Source organism: Haliaeetus albicilla, chromosome 9 (genome assembly GCF_947461875.1).
Source record: "Haliaeetus albicilla chromosome 9, bHalAlb1.1, whole genome shotgun sequence".
NCBI lineage: Eukaryota > Metazoa > Chordata > Aves > Accipitriformes > Accipitridae > Haliaeetus > Haliaeetus albicilla.
The window spans coordinates 1,125,463-1,141,789 of NC_091491.1; the positions used below are offsets into that span (position 1 = coordinate 1,125,463).

The 16,327-nt window shown below is 44.0% G+C and overlaps 1 protein-coding gene across 8 annotated transcripts in view; it reads right to left on the bottom strand.

Annotated features, from left to right (window-relative positions):
• The window catches only part of SGSM2 (small G protein signaling modulator 2), a 65,314-nt gene extending 48,987 nt beyond the window's left edge, over nt 1–16,327 (bottom strand). For 6 of the 8 annotated variants that reach the window (XM_069790825.1, XM_069790820.1, XM_069790824.1 and 3 more), the window contains exons 1-2: nt 16,103–16,327; nt 7,874–7,949 (exon numbers count right to left, since the gene is read on the bottom strand). In XM_069790825.1, the coding sequence (XP_069646926.1) occupies nt 7,874–7,949; nt 16,103–16,159 (133 nt within the window). In that variant the 5' untranslated portion in view covers nt 16,160–16,327. Of the gene's footprint in view, nt 1–7,873; nt 7,950–8,130; nt 8,150–16,102 lie in introns of those variants that run through there. The other 2 variants (XM_069790822.1, XM_069790826.1) reach the window with 2 other exon arrangements.

Below are 16,327 nucleotides of genomic sequence, written 5' to 3' on the forward strand. Positions count from 1 at the left end.
CATGAGAGAAACCGGACTGAGAAGAAGGCATACGAAACCATTTACCTACCACCTGGCACATCATGCCTATAGACCTGGAAGTCATCCACAAAGGAAAGGATGGACCCTGCAGAGTTGGCCAGGTGCACGCACGGCACTGCACAGCTCCTCACCCATCCACCTCCTCACGCACCCTCCACTACTACCACAGGTTTTGCAAGCAGTTGCTTCCACAGAGGACTGGACTGGTCGCTGGGCAAGTCAGCACTCGGTTTGTGTTCAGGCAAGTGTCTGTTCACGCTGGGACAGTAGATGTCAGCTGAAAGGGCTGAGGCCATCTCTCCAATGTATTACTCACACAAAGAGCACTGCTTCAAGGACCGCTTACTAGTGTAAATTCATTATATCACAAGCTCCCCCCAGTGCAGCGATCACATCCTTCTTTTGTTTAAAGGGCTGCATGCATGACTAAACGCAGTCACAGATAATGTATAAACACCTTCATTTAATATTCAGATCCAGCTCTGCAGTCAAACCATGTTACCTTTCCCAACGCATTACTGGACAGATCATGACATGGATTTTGTTTTTCTTTTTTTAGATCTGTGATATTTAAACACAGCATTACTCAGAAAAAACGGTAATTTTCATCAGCTAATAAGAGAAGAAAAGCAATACACATAATGGAAAAGGAAACAACAAAACCTGAGGTTAATGCAGCTCAGTCAAGGGGACAGGCTTGTCTCCTAGGCTGAGCAAGCCAAGTTCTCTAGTCTCCTCCGATTCCTCTGTTCCTCTTCTCTACACATCCAGGCTGGAAGGGACCAGCACATGGAACTGCAGGTTCTGCAGCAAGTATTCTCACCAAATCTATCAAGATAGAACAGTAACTTAACATTCAGAAATAGCAAATTTTCTGCTTGGGTTTAAAAGGGGGGAGACATTTCTGGTCTGTAAGTCTGGTCTAGATAAAACACAGCTTTAGAACAGATTTGGAAGGCAAAGATAATTAGATGACACTGAGGTAAGGAAAAATAAATACTTCCAAATGCCCCTGAAGTGAGGGACTGTAACCAAGACTGGGAGTAAATCAAATTATATTAACAACTGGAAACGGGAAGAAACAGCGCACATCAAGTAACCAAAGTATACCAGAAAAGATACCCAAAGTATCAAGAAAACAGAAGATAAGAGTTTTGTTGGGTTTTTTTGATGGAGGAGCTTCAATGCCTTACAGAATTTGAGTTTGGTTGCTTTGCTTTCTAGTTTACAAGTGGTTTGGTCACTTGCATCAACATCTCAGTATCAACAGGAATGCATGATGCAATTCAGGGAGGTGCTTGGATCTACAGGTCTTCCCTTCCTTGACAGCAAAAAAACTCAGTAGTATGATAAAACCAGAGAAAGCTGCCTGAAACATCAAATCCAAACCTATGGCCTACTCCCGGTTGACTTGAGTTCAAGTTCAGACACTTGAGCAGATTGGCACTGCCGCTGGCAGGCAGCCTGTTAACAAGATGAGGTGTCCTTAGAGCTTAGAAACAGGCGGTGCAGTTGTGAGGCTCTAGACCAAATAAAAGCCTCTCGCTGCAGCGCACCAAACAGCACTTCTTTTGTGCAACTCCTTCTCTATCATCACCCGGGCAAAAGAGAAGAAATGCGGCTGCCTCAATAAAATACCTACATATATAAATACTTTACATGTAATGCCCATAATGCTCAAAGGAGGAATACCCCCACAGGGATGAGGGGACTCTTTTTGAAGCCATCTAGTGGCATCACACTGATCACTTTGGCTATGAGGTTCACTAGACACGCACCAAACACAGCTATGAGGAATGTCACTGCTGCAGCTATTGCCTTTCCTCCAGCATGAAGGGCTCCAAAGAAAAATCAATACGAGCTGCTGATGTGGGAGGAAAGGAACAGACAACGGTGATACTCCTGCAATAAACCCATCCACTTCCCAGCACAGCTCCTGTGCAAACCCAGGTGGGTCCCCAGGGAGGTCTGGTGGCACAATTCCCAGAGACAGCGACAGAACCCCCCAACTCTCTGTTCTCCACTCACATCCCAAGGAACACGTGCAATGCAGACCTGCAGTCCTCAAAGAAGGTTTAGAAGAAGCCTAAAGCATAACATTAAATACCATTCTACAGCTCAAAATCAGAACTGGCCTTTCCATTTCAGCCACAAAGGGATTCTGTACATTTTAATTAATGGGTTTAATTACTGGTAGCAGATTTATTATTCAGGCCAAAAAACCCTTTTCGTGCAGTTCATCCCTTCCTTAGTTCAAATAAAAATCTCATTGAAAAGCCAAGTTCTGCACATTTGACAGTGCCCAAGTTACCATTTTTACTCACGTTTACTGCCAACCTTCCCCCAAAACGCAGTAACTACATTCACTTTGACAAGCAGGCATGCTGGATTTACATCTAAACAATACACATTTTGATTCTGGCACATCCCAGCTCTCAATAGTCCACCTGAAGTCTATGGCAATTATTTTACAGCATAGGAATTCAGTATTACTTCATTTAATACACTCAAAATATTTATTCAAAGAGAACAAACCACAGAGACTCATTTCAAACAATATAAAAATACCTTTAAATTATAAACCAGGCCAAGCACAATCAACTCCTATGAACAATAATTTAATTATGAGACAATTCAAAGTTCACATTTCCTTTAAAACAAACATGCAGTGAATGTTGAACCTTTTGTACAATCCCAGTTTTTATTTGTCAGCATCCTTGCTACTCTTAAGTAATAATTACACCAAACAAAACAACACACTGCTAACTTCACTGAGGGAGATATTGTCTGGACAAAGTTTGTCTGCAGAGTAGTTATCAATTTATCTTTAAAAACAAGACATTAAAAATATACTCTACTTTTAATTACTATTATTACAGGAGCAATGTCCTTCTGGCAACAAAACCCATTCATCAAGCATCAAGTATGCACCGTGTATACGGCTTGCTTTAAGTGGTTTTTTTTCTAGGAGAAGGCTCCCCATACACTCCCTTTTCTTTTCCCCCCTCCAATGAATAATGCATACAAATGGAGCATACAGTTTGAGCAACCAGGGGCAGTTATTGCAGCTCTGCACACAGAGTAAACAAGAATAAACAAAAACTGCATTAAACAAATGTCCTGGTGACCAATGCTGTCGCAATGAACAGAGTCCAGCCACCCATTCCGCCATGGGTGCAATAACTGGGATGAATGGCAGAGAAGGAAGATAAGTCTGCAGAAGCTTTTTCCCAAGTTTCTCTTTCCGATATTGCTGGAGGCACATGGACCTTGCAAAGTGGGCAGAAGCCCCTGCCTGTGCCCTGCTGAAGGCACCAGCTCTGTAAAGTGTTCTTGGCTGCACCAGTTCCTCAGGGCTACCTTGCTGAGCAGATAGGACAGTTCATCACACTTGCATTAAATAAATCCACTGGAAATGAGACAGCTCTTTGAAAAACATCGAAATGCTGGTTTCAAAGATGAGATTGAAAGTGTCTGAAGGGCTTTTTTTTTTTTGGACAACATAAAGACTGTTATTAAGCACAGTTTGAGTTGGCTTTGTACATCTGAAGTAAAGATTTCCTGATCTGGCACATTTCTAGTTTCTGTGAAACCTTCTGTATAATTTTTTCTTTTTTTTGATGAAAAGGGGAAAAGAAAAGAAATATTAAAGAGCAAGTTAATGAAACATCTTGACTGGACACATAAAAGAGACCACTGGGAGAAAACCAGTCCTGTGAGATTCATGACATGAGCTACGTGCCCTTGAAGACATAAAGAACAACACTCGGGTAAACTTGTCTTGAATCCATTTGTGAACAAGGCATGTTGCATTATGTTTGCTTTATGAAGCCGATTTAAACAGGTTTTTAATTCTTTGCTTATAGCTGCACATTACTGTCAGATCTAAAGATGGGCAACCACGCAGAAAAAGGCTTAGCAAAGCTGCAGGTAGTTTTCAGACAAATGTATTAAGTGTAATGCACTGGACTGGAAAACCCTGCTTGCTGGTAAATACACATCAGATAACTGCAGAGACAGACAGAAGAAAAGCTTCCTTTTTCTTCCCCCTTTCTCTCAGAAGTGTAAAAGCTGTAAAGGGCTAGTATTCCTGGTGAGAACATGACCAGCTATGAAAACTTGACAGAAGCTGGTGAAAGGAAGGATGCAGGAGGAGAGCGACAGCATTCTCCTTGGCCTGCAGAGATGGCACTCAGCTAACGAGCAAAGCACGGTCTGTACGTCATGCGATGTCAGCTACTGTTACTAAGGAAACGGCACCAGATAACCCAGGCTGAAAACATCCACATCCAGTTTCTAACAGAAACGCCTGTCCACTAAAGATGCTATGAATAGCCACAGAGCTCGCGTCATTTCATTATACTCTGATTGACAACACAATACTGGTGAAATTCACTCAACAGCAACCTGTAGCCCAAAGGAATTTGGAATTTTTGTCCCAATGTGGCACACATTAACCACACTGCACAGTCCAAACTGAACAGCTACGGCTCTGAATCAGAGCGCCAGATCTTTTAGAAATCAGATAGGATGAAAGAGTAACTGGAATGTAACTAGGTTATAAACTGGGATGAGAACAAATACAAAAACACCTGCATTCCCCACAAGGATGAAAACGTCTGCACCCTTTTCCTTCTCCTAGATTGCACAGGTAAAGACTACAGATTGTAAGCAGAGCCACTGTCGTTACAACCATTCTCTCCCACTGGATGAGTGGAACTGACCCGCACAGAGGCATTATTCCTCCAGGAGCCAGCAAGGGTAGCACGGAACTGCCCTGGGTCCAGAGAACGGCATTTCCTTCAGGAGCTCGCAAAGGTAATCTCACTGCTTCATCCTCTACGCTCAACGTGTCAAGACAGGTAGCACTGAGACCGTCTCCTACCTTAATATACATGTTTTCTGTGGTCTCATTAGGGTGACCTCGGAGCAGTAAAGGGGCCCTCCTACCCACTGGATGCCAACATATCTCCATAGACTCAAATCCCATACAAGTTCCTCTAGATTTGCAAATGAGCCTCACACAACATAAGCTGCTCTTCCATCCAACTGCGTCCTATGGACTGAATCCAGGACCATGGAGACACGTTTCAAGGGCTAGCCAGACTGTGAGGAAACCCATTCAGGCTCAACGCCCTGCAGTAATCTTACATGAAAAACTTTCTTCTGCTTAACAGATGATGCACCTAAACTCTGCTCAGCATGGGGCTGAACAGCAAACACTGAGTCTGCCATCTCAGGCTTGGAGCTTCTTGACCTTACAAACCCCATGCACTGTAACACAGAGGCACCTAAGGGTGTGAGAAAAGTGGCACATACTACTTAATTGGCACCTTCAGCCTTTTAGGACCTAGGAAAGCTAGGAAATTTTCAGTTACTGAGGCAGACAGGCCCTGAAAATCAACTACCATGTATTTAAGAGACTCTGGCTAAACTCAGCCTTGCAGGAGAGTAAAATGATTCACAAGAATTCTATATTTATAACAAAGATCCACTGAAAGTGACTCATGTAGTGAGCCAATCTAATTTTAAACAGAAGGGAAAAACCTCTTGAAGAAACATATGAAACTGTAGTGATGGAAGGAAGAGAACTGCACACACAGGAGAGCCCCAGCCAGGTGCTGTTAGCCAAATCTACTGGAAACAGTTTCTCCATTCAATTAGCTAAAGTGATAGCAGAACATTCAGCTTCACCTACTTCTGGTTTAGAGTTAATTAAGTCCTACATTCAAAGCAGCTGCAGGTTGGAATACTTCCTTAGGATAGGTAGGATTGCAGGGCAATAAAAAGGCAGCTCATGGAGAGTTATTAGTTCTTCAGACCCTACAGAATTCAGAACACAAAACCAACTGTAATCACAGTGGGCGGAAGGGAGAAACATTAAGAAGATTTTACAGTATTCCTAATTTTGGCCAAGCAGATTCTAACAGAAATAGCTGCCACCCCACTAGCCCTTACATCAACACTGCAGCACATCTTATGGAATATAATTTCAAAAACAGAGAAAAGACACACAACACTAGGAGCTCTCTAGATCGAACAGGCAGCCTGCAGCAAGGGCACTGGCTCAGGGTTCCTTCAGCTGCTCCTATCTTGGGACCATTTTCCTCAGTTACTTTTTCTCCTCTGTATAGTACAGATACACAGTAGATAAAAGGGGAATATTTAACATAACCGCAACCTAAATGGAGGAAAAGGCTACAGTCTATATTAATAGCAATAAAACATTAGCCAGAAAACATGCCCGATCTTGCGTTCCTGCACTGAATACATAGGGATGAATAAATTCTCCTAAGCTGTATGTAAAAGATAACTTGGAAACAGCAAGCAGGCTAGTGAAAGATTAGCCTTGCATACATAATAACCACGCACCACAGAGCAAGTTGGAATCTCAATGTTGCGACAGGAAAAGGTTACTATTCTCTGGCTTTGGCTTTCAGTAACACACGTCAATGCTGCTTTGTCTAAACAGTCCACTTATCTCCAAAGCCAAACCTAGCTTCCACTCTTCTTAACCTCTCCACTGTCATCAACACATAACTGGGTATGCTTGGCTGCAAATGCTCCATTCTGTGAAATCCAGAAGTGTTTAGATGATGGCTGTTCTCCAATCATTCTCAGCATCGCTCCCAGTTAAGTCTTCAATTTGAAGCATGAAGAGAAAGCAGCCAAGAATTCACAGGCCAACACACATATTTACAATTGTACATAGCTTTAATTCTCAGCAGCATCTTGCTGTGATGTTTCTCCACACACCAAAGTCTGATGAATAGTGTTAAATTTTTATTGGCCCTAGTAAATTATGGGCTAGATTTCAGAACTGTTGGACAAGTATTCAACAGTTCCTTCTCAGGCACTGAATGAAGTGGCTAAGTCTCCAAAGGAGTAAGTACTTGGTGTGAACTTTCAGGAGCTGACCTCTACTGAGAATCCAGCATTGGACCATTCTTTATCCCACCCACCCACCCAGGGTTTGCTTCACTCCATCATCACAACATACACACACAGCAGTCTAAGTCTGCAGGGACCAGGCAAACCACCACCAAATTTTAGAATTTATTCAGACTTTGATTGATTCAGAGTTCTGAAACACAGCTGCCCTTGGTATATGTGATGTTATCTCCAAAGAAATTTTATGTTCTTGCTAATTCTTGGTAATACAACTTCCAAAACACAGTCACGAGGAAAAGTCACCAACATAATGGCTCACTGATTATATTAAAAAATAAACAAGAATGTCCACAATGTCAAAGCCTAGACCTCAATCTCTCAAATGCACCATTTATGTAATACAGCATCCAATGCACAGTGGAGAGCAGAGAAGCATTGTGAAGATCTGAAACATGCCAATTAGCCAGTGGCATGATGCTGCCTAGAAAAGTCACTGAGATTTCCACTGTTTGTCTTCTTTTAAAAAAGGCAACAGCTCTTTCAATGACTTTTTGGGCTGGATTCTGTCACCTATACTCAAAATGAGTCACCTAATTCTTCAAATACATTGAGACAACTTACAGAACAAAGTACTTTCAGCTGAAGGAAGCTGCCAGATTTTAACCCATGACTGTGAAAACTTGATCTTTTGGCAGTTATTCTCTGGGTTGTATCTTATCTCCAAATATGTATTATTTAACCTATTAGTGCTTCCTAGTAAATCACCTTGTCATTTAATAAGAGTTACTTTCTTATCTGTAATGTACACGCAGATGTAGCAATTGTAAAGAAAAGGTGACATGGGCCTGAACTCCATGATTTCTAATATTTAAGTCCCTGCATTTAACCTCTGACAGCAGAGAAAATACATTTCCATAGAAAAAGTGAGATTATGTAGTATTAGCTCTTTTGTGTCATTTACCACATAAGGCGATGATGTGACTGCTGTCTTCATGGACAAATTTCCGGGTGACAGCTTCTTCCATGATCTGCTTTACCTAAAATAAATAGAAAGAAGTGATTGTAAGATCCCAACAAAAACCAGCACAGCACTTGCGAGTTTCAGTTTCAACCTTTGCTTGCCCTTTCCCCATCACCAAAAGGCTAAGGAGTCACACAAATTACATGTTGCAGGGAAGGAAGAATAGAAGCATTTAAGGAGGGAAAGGAAGGACAAACCTGAGCCGCTTTTCATGGGATGAGAGAACCTCTGCTGGAACAAGGACAAGTCTATTTGGGGCATGCCCCTATAAAAGGCTGAATTATTTCAGAGTGTGCAGAGTGCCCTCCAGAGAACTTCTTCATCAGAAGTTCCAAAGGGCTGTGCAAAACTTTTTATATGATTCATCCTTGGCCTTCCTGCATATAGTTACTTCTGCTCATGAAATAAGATTACGTATTGCCAGGTCCTCTTTCCATTTGTGGCCTTCTGCTCTTTTTCAAGCACAAAGAATCCCTGAGCTACACAGGCATACATCCCAAGAGAGGTTTACAGCAACCTTTCCCCCATTTGGGGACTTTACATGCCACAGTAATTACAAATTATGTTCTCAAAGCTCTGCTGCACCAGACACTATACAAAAATAATACAGTACCCATAGAGAAGACTGTGCCCTCAGTTTTCACTTCTAGACAGAATTTAATAATAACAGCAAATAAAATTACATTAATCACACTTCTTACTGATTTAAAACAAAGTTCCTCTCCAGTTTCAAGGCTGATGTGTCAAGTTCCAGAGGGAATTCATTGCAGATTACTGACTTTCAAAAATTAAGGAAGACGACAGACAAATCTTACAGTTAGGCTCTTGAAGAGAGGCTGCAGTTACCCTCCATTCATCTGCTAGCTTATTCCTCTCCCAGTGGCTTCCTCAGCCTGATACCAGATGAAAACTATTTGCCTCAACCAACTCATTTATCAGACACTCCTTTCTTCCTGGCCACAGAGCACTTGCTTTTCCAGATACAAATCCACCATCATTTTTGGCTTCTCTCATTTAGTGAGCTATAATTACAGGGTTAGGGCACTGCCTAAATAAATGCCACATCGCTTTCAATATATGAAAATAAGTGCTACTGTAGCAGAAGATTTAATAAGATACTCTCCTCTTCCAACTTTTTTTTTTTTTTTAAACTTGAAAACAATTTTTACAGCAGTCCTGGAATCCAACAAATAGTGAATTATCTGGCAAGTAATCACGTCTGGCTACTCTTTACCAACAAGCTCAGCAGCATGGCCAGCTTGGTCTGAGTGCCAGCGCAAGCTGTAGAGCAATGGGCAGCACCAGCCTGCCGCAGGGGCTAGGTCTGCGTACCTAGGAGACCTCAACCCGTGCTTCTCAGCAGGGCTGGTGACTGTGCATTCAGCTCTCATTAGGCTGCACCTGGTACCCAAGATAACCAGTTTAAAGCTAGCTGGGTTACCACTTCTTTGCAGCACTGACAGGTCCAAAGGTTTGAAGCCTTCCCACTCAGCACTGGAACCAGAAGCTGCAGGTGCAATGCTCGATCAACAGCTGGGCTCTGTACTTGCACTGCTGTGATGATGAGATTGCAGCTGCCTACGAAGGTGCCTTCTCCAGTTTGGAGGGCTTCCTCCTCCAGTAAGATCATTTGCGAGGCCAATTCTGGATGCTATAATCAAGCATGCCTTCCCCCGATAATCATCCTGAGGTACCTCCATGCCTACTCCTACACTCCCCGCCCGGGCTGGCAGCAGTCTGCAGCTCCAGCTCCAGCACTTGCTGCACGAGTCTTTCAACACATGGCGTTCTCCTCGCCCCAAATTCTGGATCAAGTTGATCCGACAGAATTTGGGCTTCTTATCAAACAGGAGCCCTCTGGGTTGCAAAGAAAACATTGGAGGGGGAAAGCAAACATGTAAGAGGCTTTGGAAGTAAGAACACATTTTATACCTGAGGACTTCAAAGCAAGTCTTCTGCACTTCGTAAAACCTGGCTCGCTATTCACATACTGAGGCTTGACAACATAAACTCCTGACAAGATGCTTTGTTTCTTTCCTGTGGCATTTCTGACATGGCTATTAGAACTTTGGACCTTACAGTAAAGCAGTGGGAGGTGGAGGAGTAAGAGGATATCAAGAAAGAAGCAAAGGTGTGAGAAGGTCTCACGGATGGGAACTCACACACAAAGCATCTGGATTACCCTGTTTATCCATGAATCCCCTTCTCACATTTTTATTCACATCATTGTTGATTTACAAGCTTGATGTCTGTTTGTCTTTGCAGGAACCCAATAAAACTTGTTCTAAACCTCACCTAGGCATTTGAAATCATCTAGACAATAGCACCTAGGCAGACCGCAGCTCAGCAAAGGGAAGGGGACAGGACAGCTGCGCAGCTCTGCCTGTTTAAATTCCAGCTCAGACCTTGACCTGCATTTTCACACATGGGAGGCAGCATGTTCCGGCAAACACAGCTTGCAGTGGAAGCACAGAGACGATGCCATCCACTGCCTCCAAGCCAACTCATCTCTGTGCCTCAGCCGACCCATCTGTGAAAGAAGGAGAGTGACCCAACCTTTGCAAGCTGTTCTGATTTCACTGGATGAAAACTGTATTTAATCTACAAAATGAAAGGCCTGTTTTACAAAAGGGAAAAAGTACCTCTGAGTGCCACTAGCATTAAGGTGGACAGAAGAGGAAGCATGAGAGAGCTGCACCAGGGTAAAGTCATGCACATATGACTCAAGGTCACAGACATGAATTCAGGCACCATTCAGGACTGCAGACTGTGATTTCAGTTTCGGCTCCCCAGAGAACAGTAACTGGAATTCAATTCCTGATGACAGAGAGGAAGAAAAGTCATTTACTATGAGCAAGAGCTCCGGAGCTCAGAGGCCAAATCCCTTCTATCGCACATTTCCCAGGCATCACCCCAATCATTAGTCTTTATTAGCTCAGTATGTTATTTAGATCCCAGTCTGTAGCCCAGGAACAAAAAATTTAAACTGTATAAAAAATTAGGAAGAAAAAGGTTTCAGACGCAATAATCAACCCGACTTTTATACAGCAGCACCATATGGTCAGTCTATCAGCAGATTTTGAATCCAGGACCTCCAGAGCTAAGCAGGATAGACCAGGCAAGCAATCAGTGTCTGTTCCCCACTGCCACTGAATACAGAGCAACCTCTGCACATTTTCTGGAGGGTTAGTGAATGTTATTAGAAAACATTTTCAGGGCATAGACAGTAGATGTGAAGATTCAAAAGCTGGAATGCAGTGCTCTTCAATCCCACGTCATTCCTCACTGCCACGTAATTCAGGGATGTTCCAGGCAAGGAGCTAAATCAAATGTTTCTCATCAAATGGAACACAAGCCTCCTCCCCCCCCCCCCCTTGCGATTTTGTGCAGCTCTCTTTGTAGGGAATTATGCTGTTGTGTCTCTGTGTTCTGGGGAGGCACTCGTCAATGAAGCTTTCTGAGCATAAGCCTACACAGACACCCACTTGCAGATACTAGCAGACCTGACCAAAATTCAGATTAATCTCATTAAAAGAAACATCAACAGCCCACCCCCCCACATTCACCCATCCACCTGCACAGGTAAAGAACTCTATTCAGCCTACTGAACTGCTGTTTGTGCAAGGGATGGAGGGCTGCCTCCTCCAGCTGCAGTCAGTGCTCCCTCCATTGCCTTGGAAACATCCCTCCTGTTCTCTGTGCCTCCTTTATAAGATCAATACAGGATCTACTCATCTTAACCAGGCTGTTCATTTACACCTGCCAGGTGGCACAAGCATGCAGAAAAGCAGCAAGTGCATTGACTTCTGTGCATTTCAGTTTCTCCATGAACCAGAAGTAGCACTGCATCAAGGGAACTGCAGAGAGCTTTAACAGCCCTCGGCCACAGACTCAGAAGACATTCTGCTCTCCCTGGAAAAGGTGACAGGCTGTACGTGCACCACGTTTACCAACCACGGGAGAGCAAGGATGGGAAAGCTCTGCCTACCCAAGATCTTAGCATTTGAGGAGTGAAGACTATCCTGGTGGTAGCATTATCCAGGTAAAGCAAAGCAAGCTCCTCAAATAGAACCTGATAAGCATTTGCACAATGTTATAATGGATCACTGCTCTTTCTCTTACATCCTACAACGGCCAAAACTTTCAGAAACAGTCAAACACCGAGCATAGGTCATAATACATCAATTATTTAATAAGTTTCACCAAAGAACAACACAAGAGAAATGCCTTTATGTTTCATTTTTTAATTTTTGTTATAAAGAAGCTTTAAAAATTGAAATAAACTCCCAATTTTGGAGCAACCTTCTGGTATAAGAGATCAAGAAAAGGAAGACTACTAAGACATGACATGCACTGACTATATACTAATTTATTTACAAGCACAGGGCTGGAAGAGACCTACAGATGTTGCCTTCTCCATCCTTCTGCTGAGTTCCTGGTTCGCTTCAATGAGCACAGACAGTTAGGACTTGCCTTACTGCAATTTTGCTAAACTGTCACAATGATGGATTTCTGACCAGGGCTGACCCAGCACGTCTCAATGTATCTGCAGCTTTCAGGGTTAGGAACAACGTTTCAAACCAGCACCCCTCTTTCAGAATACAGTTTGCAGCACTTTCCCCAACCATGCATCATGATGGGATGCTGGAGGAGCACCACAGGGATAATGCAGCATCAAAGGAAAAGAACAGTGCTCATAAAATACTGGAATATCCAGGACCACAGTTAAAACCCACAGTATTTTTTCCTCAAAGGAGAAAACCTTATGTCCAGCATCCACGCCTCCTTTAGCTTGTGTAGTTACTGTTCATCTCATTTATTAATTGCTGCTGCCCTACTGACTCTTTGTTACTCTTAATAAAAAACGGGGTGGTGTAAACACAAGCTGTTAAATAAGTAGTATATTTCTGCTCAGAAGTGGTTGCATTTTTGTTGTAAGATACGCAATTGCATTTCTGAAGTGTTCTGAAATTTCTCAGGGCAAAACTGCTAAGGTTATTGTTACCCTGTTTGTTTCACAGCTAGAAAGAGTGTTGTGTTTAAATCCAGAAATGGCAAAACCCCCTCCATTTCAGTAGGTAGAAGGAAATGGCCAGAGAAAAGCCTGTTTTATGAGTCTGCTTGTCACAACAGATTTTCCTGCAGAGAGAGATAAATGTTTGAAACGTGAACTTAGAAGCAGCCTCAGCGTGAATCCCAGTAGAGTTAAATTTTCAAAACACATTACATGTCCTCCTTTCTATTAGAGCCAACAAGATACATTCTTTACCAGTGGGAATTGAAAATCCATCTGAGAAAAAGCAAACAACATTAAATTTTCCCAAAGGAAAAATGCAAAAGTTTCTGCTGAGAGGGAGAGACAAAATAAAAAACTACTTTGCAGCAAGTGACTTTGGAGACAACCATTTTATATTTTACAAAGACAACTGAATTTTAGTAGGCTTGGTGTAAACAACATACAGAAAGAATATGCTTACTCTGAACTCCATTAGATATTGAGGTTACATGAAAATAATTCAATAGGAGGAAGAGCCTGGGTTTAGAGAACAAAGGAAGGGAATGATTGCTTTGAGAATGGGCATGGACTAGCCAAGTTTTCAAAACGAGACCACCAACACACCGTGTGTGTGCAGGTATAAGTGGCTGTGTGAAAAGTCACACAGAATAAAAAATGAGGTTGAAAATTCTATCGGAAGTAGTTAATTACCATCATTAAGGGAAGCATAATCTGGTGGTTGGTATACCAGTGGTTTGCATTCAATTCCTGGCTCCATTCATTGATTGTTTAAAAGAAAAATAAAATCTCAATCTCAGTGTCTCTGACTGCCTCCTGATACCATTTGTCTTAATGTGAGCCGAACAGACAGGGTCCCCTTCTACGGGTCCGTGCAGTGCACAGGCAAGAGGTGTTATCTTAACATGCATACAACCACCAAAGAGCTCTCAGGACTATTTTAGAATGGAAAGCTCTGGGCAACCCCCAAAAAGCCAAGCCAATATAAATCCCCTAAAAAAGCATTTGTGAGGATTTGGAGAAGAAAAAAACAAATCAAAGACAAAACAAAAATGCATTATTCAAGTAATTTAAAAGCTAAAGTCCAATTAAAAACATTTTAGAGACTTTAAAAACAAATTAGCCTCAGATTTTTTAATTATATACCACTTGGTCTCCTTGGCTTGAGCTGGCTTGGATCATGAAAATCCATTTCACTTTCAATCTCGTACATTAGCACAAGATTACAATGTTCAGAGTTGGAAAACATTTCTCAAATTTATTTATATATTTAAACATTAACCCAGGAGACCAAGTGCACACACTTCTAAATCAAACCTTACACTATCTTGGCTCAAAGGTCCTAGTTTAAGTTAAAATTTCTAAATAAAGTGGCAGGTTCATGGCTGCATTAAGCCACAGCATTTAGTAATAGGTAACACCTGCTCAGTGCCCTGCAGCCAGGTGCTAGCTGGGTTGCTCCAGGACACAGTCCTGCAATTTTGTTCACAGATTGTTCTTTACAGGTCTATCCCTACTCTACCACTTCTGGTGAACCTACGCTGACTGAAACATCTGATATTTTCTGGTTTCAACACTAACAAATATTAGGACACCAGATTCAGGCTCAGGAGCCTTGGCCATAGCAACAACTTCTCACCTGAGCTTTAATGAATCCTGCTCTCCAGCTCCTTCTAATTTCCCCAGCTGTGAACTGGGGGAGGGGAAGGAGCAGGAGAATAGTTAGCTTTTTAAAAATACTTTCTATTGCTGTGATGGATAAGCGTTACATCTTTGCTTAGCTCCCATGTAAGAACAGGCAGCTACACACGGCTGTTACACAGTCAAGGCCACAAAAATGCAAAATACAGTACTGGGGTGTAAGGGGGAGAGGTGGCCGCTCACTAAGCTGGTAGTTCCACCTGGAGCACGTTCCCGATGGTGCTCTTAGACCAAGGCATGCTTACACCACCAGGCAACTCCTCCCAGAGCACTTTGGCAGGGACCCCAAAAAGTGTCCTGTTGGAGCAGTCTCAGCACAAACCTTGCTCTGCAGTAAGAGCCACTCCACCTAAACGCGAAGCACAGTAGGAACTCTGTCCTGCTGAGCACATCCGACCAGGTAACAGCACCATTCTTTGCGAAGACTGAAGCACCACCCATCCAAATGCAAGTGTGATCTAACGCCACCATCCCCGTTCAGGCACAGGGTGTTCAGTAGCAGCACGTAAGTGTCACACAGCTCTTTGTAAGAGCAACCACCCAAATTAACCCAGCCCTACTCCCCCCTCTCTCAGCACACTTCCTAAAGCGCAGGTATGAACTCCACAGGAGCAGACGCTTCTGCCAGGGCTCAGGCATGTAGGAGCCAACTCAGTTCACCCAGGGGCATCTTGGGACTACCTTTCTTATCACTGATTTTCCTCCTGTCTCCTCCAAAACTCACAGCAAAGGAAAAATTAGTAAAGAACCGGTAACAAGGAAGACATAACCGCAGGGAAATGGAGCTGGGATGATTAGCTCGTTTCAGGCTCCTGCCTCAGATGAACACAGCCCTCACCTGCTGCCGGGGCAGGGATGAGCAAACCCACAGAGAAGCATCTCTTCTCCCCAGGTTCACTTGGAGAAAACCCAGCGAAGCCACCGACATGTTTCTGGAGCAGCATTACAATGTCAACCTCAACAGCTAGGCTAAGCAGAGCCTTTATTTATTTATTTCAATCGCGGGAAGGTGGCATATTCCACCGCAACAGCACAGAAAAGGTTAAACAGTTGTAGCCGAACAAATCCTCCCCTTCCCATTCATCGCCGCCAGAAGGGAAATCGGGTTTCAATTCAACCCGGCCAAAGCTTTATTTTATTTACTCTAGGCAAACTCTTAACAACCGGCCCGACTGCAAAGGAGATCACACAAATCCGTCCCGCGGAAGGTTCGACCGTTCGCTACCGGCCTCAGCCCGCCGCGGGAGGCCGAGCCCGGCGGGGAGGGAAGGAGGGAGGGAGGGCATGCAGGACGGCCCGAGGCCCCGCAGCCCTCCCGGGCCAGGGGACCCCCGCGCCGCCGGGGGAACCTCCGCCGCCCGGAGCGCGGGGCTCCGTCCACCTCACAGCCCCGGCCCCAGCGGGGAGGACGCCCTGCCCGCCTCCTCCTCCTCCCTCACCTCCTTCCCCCTCACCTCCTTCTTCACGTTCCACAGCAGCTTCTCCTTCACGGCGTCCGCCGAGCAGCTCATGGCGGAGCGGGGGGAGCGGGGCCGCCCGCCCCGCCCTCAGAGCCGCCGGTCCGCACCGCTGAGGGAGCGCCCGCGGAGCGAAGGCTCCGCACCGCCCGGCCGACCGCGGGGAGGCTGCGGCCCGCCGCGCAGCTCCGCGGCCATCTTCCGCGGCTGCCGCTGACGTCA